This window comes from Schistocerca cancellata, chromosome 5 (genome assembly GCF_023864275.1).
Source record: "Schistocerca cancellata isolate TAMUIC-IGC-003103 chromosome 5, iqSchCanc2.1, whole genome shotgun sequence".
Classification (NCBI taxonomy): Eukaryota; Metazoa; Arthropoda; class Insecta; order Orthoptera; family Acrididae; genus Schistocerca; species Schistocerca cancellata.
Genome location: NC_064630.1, coordinates 143619272 through 143630327, shown reverse-complemented (window position 1 = coordinate 143630327; position 11056 = coordinate 143619272). Strand labels below are relative to the sequence as shown.

General features: G+C 39.1%; 1 protein-coding gene across 1 annotated transcript; it reads right to left on the bottom strand.

The window, feature by feature from the left end:
• Window positions 1–1008: 1008 nt before the first annotated feature.
• On the bottom strand, window positions 1009–5403 carry LOC126187342 (tubulin alpha-1 chain). Its single transcript, XM_049928363.1, has 4 exons — window positions 5259–5403; window positions 4958–5180; window positions 1649–2478; window positions 1009–1415 (listed from the first exon to the last, which is right to left on the bottom strand). Exons 1-4 carry the CDS (start codon window positions 5259–5261, stop codon window positions 1119–1121), a joined length of 1353 nt encoding a protein of 450 aa, XP_049784320.1. The 5' UTR covers window positions 5262–5403; the 3' UTR covers window positions 1009–1118.
• Window positions 5404–11056: the final 5653 nt, after the last annotated feature.

The following is an 11056-nucleotide window of genomic DNA, read 5'->3' as shown; positions in this document are numbered from 1 at the left end:
GTGTGCACATATATACAGTGGTAAATGCTAGAAACATTGCTGGCAGTAGCAGCAGAGTGTGCAGTGTTCAGCCCATAAGAGTACTTTCCAGATAGATTTACATGAATCTTAATTATGTGGATACATTAATTACTATAAACACAAATCTTGTTTTTGAACAAATGCACTTTAAAAGTCATTGCTAATTTTGTAAATTGATATTTAAGCTATGTTTTGTTCCTTACTAGGGATTACTTGAATTTATGTGACAAGGTGAAGTTATCCATGTTAAGAGTGACCCCTTTACATTTTATTTGTGCTGTAGTGTGTGGTTCTACCTAAAAATCTTTACACTAACAATTTAGTTTTTTTTTTATCAAATTGCTAAATTTTTTACTGAAAATCTTAGAAACAAAAACAAATTCAGACCATCAAAAGTTACTTTTTTTTTTTTTTTTAGAGGTTTCACAGTAATGTTTCACTAATTCGCCATGCAAATAGGCAGTGAGACATCTGTGATAACCCATGTTACATGCACCCAGTTTGCAAGTAAACAATGGTTAAGTACCAATCAACAAATTTTTGGTATAATTCATTTCAAAAATTGTTACAGTACACATTTCTGAAGCACGACTTGCCTGAATATTAAAAAACCACAATTTTGCATGTAACACCAGATTGCATCGAAACGTAACCATGCAGTTTAAAAAACCTAATATTCATTCAATTACAGCAAGATTATAGGTGCTATCTAATGTTTCACTGTTGACCATCATTGGTATTTCCTATTTCGATGTGTAAATGTGTTATGACCCGTACTTTAAAGAAGAGCACTTAGCACTTTTTAAAAAATTAGGTTCCTCTTATGTGAAGATTTGCTTTAAAAAATGTAGGGATTAAAACTGATTACCCAGGCCAGGAACCAATTACAACTGTTATTCAGATTGTTTAGTTTTACTGTCTACTTCAAACTGAGCATGTTTATGGATGTGGCTCTTTCAGGAAATGTAATCAATGAATACACAGAAATATGCTTCAATACAATTCATTCAGTTCTGAAAATGATACATTTACCAAAACTTGGAATGATCTCCTGGCATACAAAAGTATAAATACAATTCAAATGACATTTTAAGCACTCAGTACTCCTCAGCACCTTCACCTTCTCCTTCAACTGAATCCATTCCCACCTCCTCATAATCTTTTTCAAGGGCAGCCAAATCTTCTCTGGCCTCTGAGAACTCCCCTTCCTCCATACCCTCACCAACATACCAATGGACAAATGCACGTTTGGCATACATGAGATCGAACTTGTGATCTAGTCGGGCCCAAGCTTCAGCAATAGCAGTTGTGTTCGATAACATGCACACAGCTCTCTGAACCTTTGCTAAATCGCCTCCAGGAACAACAGTAGGAGGCTGGTAATTTATTCCGACCTGTAAACAGAGGAAGAAACCTGTTTTAATGATAGCTTGTGAAGAAAGATCTATTTGCATACAAAATAATTTCTGTCAAATATGCAATCTAAAAACATTTCAGAGTCCCTATTTCTCAGTGGGTAAGTCTGCAATATACCAAGAGATATTTGTTTTTGCAATATTTAACTGAATTATTATAAAAAGCTAGAGATTAGCTTTGTGGCATATCAGTGCTATTATATTTAACTCACCTTGAAACCTGTGGGACACCAATCAACAAACTGAATTGTTCGCTTCGTCTTAATGGTAGCAATGGCAGCATTGACATCCTTAGGAACGACATCACCTCTGTAAAGCATGCAGCAAGCCATGTACTTTCCATGCCTTGGGTCACATTTTACCATCTGATTGGCTGGCTCAAAGCAAGCATTTGTAATCTCTGCAACTGATAGTTGTTCATGGTATGCCTTTTCTGCAGATATGACAGGAGCATATGTGACAAGTGGAAAATGGATACGGGGGTAGGGCACAAGGTTGGTTTGGAACTCAGTCAGGTCAACATTGAGTGCACCATCAAAACGCAGAGATGCTGTGATTGAGGACACAATCTGACCAATTAATCTGTTAAGGTTTGTGTATGTAGGGCGTTCAATGTCCAGGTTTCGGCGACAGATGTCATAGATGGCCTCATTGTCAACCATGAAAGCACAATCTGAATGTTCGAGGGTAGTGTGAGTTGTAAGGATGGAATTATATGGTTCTACAACAGCAGTAGAAACTTGGGGTGCTGGATAAATTGCAAATTCCAGTTTGCTCTTCTTGCCATAGTCTACCGATAATCGTTCCATAAGCAATGATGTGAAGCCAGATCCAGTGCCACCGCCGAAAGAGTGGAAAATAAGGAACCCTTGTAACCCAGTACACTGATCTGCTAACTTCCTGATGCGATCCAACACCAAGTCCACAATCTCTTTTCCAATTGTATAGTGGCCACGTGCATAATTGTTTGCAGCATCCTCCTTGCCAGTGATGAGCTGCTCGGGGTGAAACAGCTGCCGATAGGTGCCAGTGCGTACCTCATCTGCAACAAGATAATTACCATTTAAAGTTTAAAAATAATATTGAAGACTAATTTATTGAAAGAAACTCATTGCAGTAAATATAAAATTTCAGCATCCATTATTTTTCCAGCTAAGTGCAAATGTTATGTTTAGTATGACTAATACAATGGAACAACTGTTAAAGAGCTGGATAATTCAAGCTCTAGGGTTCTTAAATATTTGTCTGAGGCAGTCCAGATGCACCAAAAATAATTTAGCTTGCTCTATACAAGGGTTAGTCAGGCAGAATGAAACATTCAAGGGTTCTAGTTTCCAAGGTTCTGAACAAATCACTACATGGACACATTCCAAATGGCTTCAGAGAGAAAACAAAATGCCCATTGTTATTTTTGGTATAATTCAGTACATTCTCATTGATTACAATGCACCACAACAGTTTAGAGCAACTCTAGACAAACAGTTGGAGACAGGACACTTGGGTTTATCAAACTGGGAAGCTACCTCAAACTGACCTACAAAACTAAGCTATAGCTTATGCGTGTCACCCAACAGTTGCACTATTTTTCCACTCTCTCCAAGCAAACTATCAGCTCTAGATAAAAAATAGCATCTTCAGTAGGTAATGGAAGTAGTAAATTTTACACTGTTCTAGAGGCCATAGTTTTTAAGTTATTCAAGAAAAAGGTACCAATCTCAAACCATTCAGAATATGGCATATTTCCTTATGAAGTTTTTTTTTGTTTTTGTACTGAATCACCAACATTGTGTTCCAAAGCATGTACCTTTCTCCTTGACCAAGTCCATATGTAGCTCTTGTCCTATGCAAATGCTGCTGTTTCAGTGTAGTATGATCATTTTAATGAACATGTATCATGTATGTATTAATGTTAAGCGTTCTTACCCAGATTTTCCACATTGACTTCAGTAAAATCATGAGAAATAAGCTTTATCAAGACTTCCTACAATTCAGTGACTATCTCTACCCCCCCCCCCCCCCCATTTTTCCCCCTCCTGCAATACAAGTGTGAACGTTCAGTAGTTTCTTCACGAAGCTATACTGCGCATACTCCACTAACATGCCTCCAATATTGTGCCATTTTAACACTCAACTTTCATTTAAGTTATTAGATACCACACAAGATATATTTTTTTGTACTAAGTAAATACATTGGCCATAGCATCAGACATAAAATTTATGAAGGATCACATTAGCTTACATTAATAATGGTCACATATTTTGCTACCAGAAAGGGCACTTGCTGTCATTCAGTCATAGTAACCAGACACATTTATATAGATCCTACTTACATATATTACCTGCAGTAAGTTTGCTGCAGTATGAAGAGTTAAAACAGTTAACTATCGTGACAATTGCTTCCCCAAAACTCTCCTTGCAACAATTTTAAGAGACCGGAGGTATGCCAGACAATAAAAAATGCATTAAGTTATTTTTTCTGGGTGTTTCAGTACTGTCCCTTAACAGCAGAAACGAGACAACCCCCCACCCGGGCCAAAAAACCTGGTGTATCCGTATTTTTTTCGTCCATTGCGATCCCTCTTGCAAAGACGGAGACATCAGAACGAAAAATATGCAGCAGCGTTTATTGTCCGTACAACATTAAATATAACGGAGTACTTTTCAGATACAACGTTATCAAGTCCTATTCTTAACAAACTTTAAGAAACTATGTCTCTCAGCTGCAAAATATATTGTGATCAGTGTAGTAGAAAAAGTATTACATAGAACCTTTATGTTAACAACGGTGAAGACCACGGCAGATACAGAAAATCTAGCAGCAATATTTTGTCAATTTACCAGTAATATTTTCTATCAGCCGTTTAGAATTTACATTCTTACAACAGCGATCACATTTCACGTGTTTTAGATAGCACCATAATACATGCCCTCTCTATGACTACGTTTTACCTTGAACACAGTTATTATGAAACACACATTCGATATCCTGCCGCCGCCGCCCCCCCCCCCCCTTTAAATTGAGTGCAGATCGAGGCGTTGGTTGAGATGAGACCGAGGTCTTGGTTAAGATGAAAGGTGATCGTGTGGTTTAAGCTGTCTAAGCCAACGAATGTGAATGCCGAATAAACATTCACAGATTGCCCTGGCCTAATGCTTACGTCTACGTTTTACTTTTCATCAAAACTGCACAAAGATCTGAAAACATTACACAGAAAAGTCTCCGATGATTATGTGGAGGCATACTGTGGACACGCGTGTGCTATACATTAACTATGGAACATACACGGAAAGCCACTACGTACGGCATCAACGCATATACTAATCTTGCGCGTCTTTACAGGCGTATTCATTGCAAATGGGTTAATGCACGCAGTATACTATTTGCATATTTACGCAGTCATAAATTAGCTTGCTAGCATTCATGTAACGTGCATTGCACATCGCCGATTTGGAGAGCTGCATCAAAATAGTCTTCAGGACTGAAGGCCACAACAACAACAAACTTTAACATGCGTACTTACCCACAACGGTGGGCTCCAGGTCTACGAAAACTGCCCTAGGTACATGTTTTCCTGCGCCCGTTTCGCTAAAGAATGTGTTGAAACTATCGTCTCCTCCGCCAATTGTTTTGTCTGAGGGCATCTGCCCATCAGGCTGAATTCCATGTTCCAGGCAGTACAATTCCCAGCATGCGTTCCCGATCTGTACGCCGGCTTGGCCAACATGAATGGAGATGCATTCACGCTGTCAAAAAACACAGAAATTAGTAAACCACGCTTTTAACGTCTTACCTAACGCTAATAATTGACTCTGAATACTTACCATGGTAAATATTCAACACACTAGTCACACAAAAAAACCGTTACAACAACCCAGTCGTTCAGGAGCAGCAACCACGACGCTTTTCCCAAACGGACAGTGACGCTAGCTGGAACGCGCCGGTACTTATACCCTCTATGACGTCAGCCAGGCAGGCACCCTGATTGGTTGCTGGAAGTAGCCTGACGTCATGGGCAGCACGACTACCGTATCTTCGCTTCGCATTGGTCCTTTCAAATAGAGATACAAATTCAAGTGAATCATTAATTTTATTCATTAGTTTTGTGTCTTTATTTTTGCATTGTGCTCCAATTTCTCATATTTTTAAAATAAGAGATCGTAATATCACGTCGTGACTATAAGACCGCCTTTCGCTGGCACCAGACGGCTAAAAAAGTAATCAATATCCACAAAAAATGAAGCCTGTAATTTGTATTGTCCTTATAATGAAGTATTTCTCTTACATTACGCGCTTATAACTAACGTCATCGTGTTGATTTATTTTCCATAGCACGTGTGTGTATGCTGCTCATTACAAAGTTTCACTTTTACAGCGACGACTCACACAGAAATAAAAACAGTATAAGGAACACTTAAAGCGTGACTGAATGGTGGCAACATCCGCAATTTTAGGGCGTTCGAAGGAAGCTCATCAACTTGGTGTCAGTTTCTAATTGCATTTGTGCTACGTTGTATAACTGAGGGACAATTACCACCGCGTCTTGTAAATAACATTAGACACTGATACAATTATGCCTCTGTAAGTTTAAAGTTTTCACCACTACACGTAGCTACCGGAAGCAGAGTGCAAAATTGCGCGTCGTCAGAAACAGGCGGTATTCAAACCATCGACACTCCAGTCTTTGCAGTGGTTACTATATGGTTCATGCTGATTTTGATTTTTAGAACTACGGTCAGGGGCCCAGGCACATCGCAGAGTTTTATTTCCTTTAAGTTGCAAGCCATGCTCATGTTCCTTTCTTGTCTTGCATTTACGTGTCTACCTGCTGAACTAATTAGAATGATGTGTACCTCCTATGGATGCCCACGCATTAAATTGTTTGGCGCGGGGGGAGGGGGGGGGGGCTAGACCTGGGGGTATGGAATATTTTTAATACCTTGGAAGACGAATTGCGACTTGTAAGTAGCCATAAAAAAAAGTTCCCGTTCCGACTCAAAATCGCTTTTAAGCCATTTTCTTGACAGGAAAACACCTGGCTGCACTGTATTCCACCGAGCATAGGCGCCCTTGATACATCCTACACTCTCATTTACCATGCGATGACAATTCCTTCGTTAATCATAATCATTATTACGTGTGTTATGCAAACAGGTAACTGCAAGCATACTTGCTTATTTATGTGATTGGATCAGGGTGATGAACAACTTTGGCGTTATAAAGCAATACTCCCTTCCCACTTTTTCTCTATGAATCATCTGATGACAAGGAATGACAATGTCAAGTATCTGCTTATAAGGATAACACCTTTTGCATGCTGCAACGTTGATATTTATTACGCCCAACTCGTTTAACCTTTTGTGTTAAATATATCGTCAGTGAGTTTATCTCAGCAACAGACAGCAAAAGGTCATTTATTCACAATGTTGAAAATGGCTGTGATGTGGGGTCTGAGTGCGGTACAGTTAAGTGGCGGGTGCCCCAGGGATCAGTGTTGGGGCCACTCTTGTTCCTTATTTATATAAATGATATGCCCTTTAGTATTATGGGTAACTCTAAAATATTTCTGTTTTATGACGACACTAGCTTGATAGTAAAGGATGTTATGTGCAACATTGGCCTGGTTTCAAATAGTGCATTTCATGATATAAGTTCATGGCTTGTATAAAATAAACTAACGCTAAATCACAGTAAGACTCAGTTTTTACAGTTTATAACATACAATTGAACAAAACCTGACGTTTTAATTTCACAGAATGGGCATAATATTAGTAAAACTGAACCGTTCAAATTTCTAAGTGATCAGATAGGTAATAAACAGTTGCGGAAAGTCTACGTTCAGGATTTTGTTTAAAGACTTAATGCTACCATTTTTACTATTCGAACGGTATCTGAAGTGAGTGATCATTCGACACGAAGATTAGTCTACTTCGCTTATTTTCATTCGCTTATGCCGTGTGGTATTATATTTTGAAGTAACTCGTCCCATTCTAAAAGGATATTTTTGGCTCAGAAACGGGCTGTTCGGAAAATAAGTAGTGTAAGTTCACGAACCTCTTGTCAACCCTGTTCACGAGTCGGGGTATTTTGACATTGGCCTCTCAATATACGTATTCCTTACTGTCCTTTCTTGTTAACAATATTAGCTTATTCCCAAGAAAAAGCAGCTGTCACTCAGTACTCAGCAGAAATCAAACCTGCATTTGGATACGACTTTCTTAACTCTTGTCCAGAAAGGTGTGCAGTATACTGCTGCATCCCTTTTCCATAAGCTACCGCTCGAATTCAAAAATCTTAGCAGTAATCCACGCGCTTTCAAATCGAAACTGAAGAGTTTCCTCATGGGTCACATCTTCTACTCTGTCGAGGAGTTCCTTGAAAAATTAAGCTGATTCTAGTTGTATTGTTGATTGCGTTTACTTAAACTTAAGGACCGAGCGAGGTGGCGCAGTGGTTAGCACACTGGACTCTCATTCGGAAGGACAACGGTTCAATCCCGTCTCCGGCCATCCTGATTTAGGTTTTCCGTGATTTTCCTAAATCGTTTCAGGCAAATTCCGGGATGGTTCCTTTGAAAGGGCACGGCCGATTTCCATCCCCATCCTTCCCTAACCCGAGCTTGCGCTCCGTCTCTAATGACCTCGTTGTCGACGGGGCGTTAAACACCACTGACCTAACCTAACTTAAACTTATGGACTGACTTTTTCAGATTCATAAACATATATTTTTGTCTGTTATTACCTTTATGTTGTAATTTCATGTACTGACATATTCCATGACCTTGGACATTTGCTTCTCAATTTGGTCCTACGGAACTTGACGTGTAAATAAATAAAACATTACACAGTATTGGTTTTACATATATTAATCTTATATTTAAAGTCTAGTGAGCAAGTTGTATGAGACAGGCGAAAAAGCTTCACACTTCAAGAAGAATATAGTAATTCCAATCCCAAAGAGAGCAGGTGTTGACAGGTGTGAAAATTACCGAACTGTCAGTTTCATAAGTCATGGCTGCAAAATACTAACACGAATTCTATACAGATTAATGGAAAAACTGGTAAGCCGACCTCGGGAAGATCAGTTTGGATTCCGTAGAAATGTTGGAACACGCGAGGCGATACGGATCCTACGACTTACCTTAGAAGACAGATTAGGGAAAAGCAAACCTACGTTTATAGCATTTGTAGACTTAGAGAAAGCTTTTGACAATGTTGACTGGAATACTGTCTTTCAAATTCTGAAGGAGGCAGGGTTAAAATACAGGGAGCGAAAGTTCAAATGGCTCTCAGCACTATGGGACATCTTAGGTCATAAGTCCCCTAGAACTTAGAACTACTTAAACCTAACTAACCTAAGGACATCACACACACCCATGCCCGAGGCAGGATTCGAACCTGCGACCGTAGCAGTCCCGCGGTTCCGGACTGCAGCAGGGAGCGAAAGGCTATTACAGTTTGTGCAGAGGGGCATGAAAGGGAGGCAGTTGTTGAGTAGGGAGTGAGGCAGGGTTGTAGCCTATTCCCGATGTTATTCAATTTATGTATTGAGCAAGCAGTAAAGGAAACAAAAGAAAAATTTGGAGTAGGATTTAAAATCCGTGGAGAAGAAATAAAAACTTTGAGGTACGCCGATGACATTGTAATTCTGTCAGAGACAGCAAAGGACCTGAAAGAGCAGTTGAACGGAATGGATAGTGTCTTGAAAGGAGGATATAAGATGAACATCGACAAAAGCAAAAAGAGGATAATGGAAAGTAGTCGAATTAAAGCAGGTGATGCTGAGGAAATTAGATTAGGAAATGAGACAAAGTAGTAGATGAGTTTCGCTATTTGGGGAACAAAATAGCTGATGATGGTTGAAGTAGAGAGGATATAAAATGTAGACTGGCTATGGCAAGGAAAGCATTTCTGAAAAAGAGAAATTTGTTAACATCGAGTATAGATTTAAGTGTCAGGAAGTCTTTTCTGAAAGTATTTGTATGGAGTATAGCCATGCATGGAAGAGAAACATGGACGATGAATAGTTTAGACAAGAAGATAACATAAGCTTTCGAAATGTGGTGTTACAGAATAATGCTGAAGATTAGATGGGTAGATCACTTAACTAATGAGGAGGTACTGAACAGAACTGGGAGGAGAGGTATTTGTGGCACAACTTGACTAGAAGAAGGGATCGTTTGGTAGCATACATTATGAGGCGTCATGGGCTCGCCAGTTTAGTATTGGAGGGAAGCGTGGACGGGAAAAATCGTAGAGGGAGATACACTAAGCAGATTTAGAAAGATGTAGGTTGCAATAGTTACTCGGAGATGAAGTAGCTTGCACGATATAGAGTAGCATAGAGAGCTGTATCAAACCATTCTCTCGACTGAAGACTACAACAACAACAGATTGAAAGTAATTCATGTCTTGATTTTTGCAAGAAATGGAAATAAGCTTACAGTTAATTTTACATGTCCTGCTGACCTATGCGTTTCTTTGTGGTCACAGAATGTTACTCCTATAGCTCACTTGCGAGCGTTAACCACTGCTCTCCCTGCTCACAACGACGTCTAGGATCCCACGAAAACCAACCACAATTATGAAAACTGCTATTTGGGGAAAATGTACGAATATTGAATACGTTATTGATAGAAACAATGAATATGAAATTAGACAGAACAAAAGCATTCAGCAGTCAGACACGTAAGCAGTCATCCTTTCAATGCTGCTTCAGGTTGTAGATTTTACGCTGGAGGACTTCATATGGGGACAGAACCATTGTTGTTCTTCGTGTCCATTACCTTAACTAAACGATTTCTGTCGCAGCCCCCCCCCCCCTCCACCCGTATCTAATTTTTAGAGCATGAAGATTTTCTGTTTTTTTTTTTGTTTGTTTTTTTTTCTCCGTACTAGCTTGATCACTGCTCTTATGAGTGAAATACAATCGCTGATCGCTGTGTGAGGACATCTCAAATAGTTGTTTAGCAACAACGATGCTCGTATATTACCTTCATAGGTAATATACTCATGAAATTTCAATCACCAGTTTTCTCCTTCGATTGTGGAAACATTCTGTTGGCACCTACCTACATAGGGAGAAATGATCATCACGATAAAATAAGAGAAATCAGGGCTCGCACAGAAAAATTTAAGTGCTTTCCCGCGCACCGTTTGAGAGTGGAACGATAGAGAGACAGCTGGAAGGTGGTTCATTGAACCTTCTGCCAGGCACTTTATTGTGAATTGCAGAGTAATCACGTAGATGTAGGTAGGTATCCGAACTATCTTTTCCGCGTAATTTTTGGAGAAATCATTTCGACGAGGTTCTTCAAAAGTTTGTAATTCTTACATTAAATTACCTCACATGAAATAGCTGTTTTCCGCAGCTATCTATGGTATGACTTCACTCTTATATTATTATAGCTTTATTTTTAGAGGTTTCATTTCGCTACATTTATAATGTACCTTTAGCTATCAAAGACTGTTTTTTAATACTTTAACAAGAGTGTAGTTATTAATGAAGTTTCTAACAATTGCGTCATGTCATTAATGTATATATCGACTTTTTCTACATCCCTGAAGGTTCTCTTCCATGATGGCATCTATGAAACACGATTGAGAGATAAATGAATGAAAAC

Coding starts and splice junctions, on each gene's coding strand:
- LOC126187342 (XM_049928363.1), bottom strand. Junction 2,479..4,957: donor CCTGGAGCCCACCGTTGTGG/GTAAGTACGCAT, acceptor ATCTTGTTGCAG/ATGAGGTACGCACTGGCACC. Junction 1,416..1,648: donor GGTGTCCCACAGGTTTCAAG/GTGAGTTAAATA, acceptor CTCTGTTTACAG/GTCGGAATAAATTACCAGCC.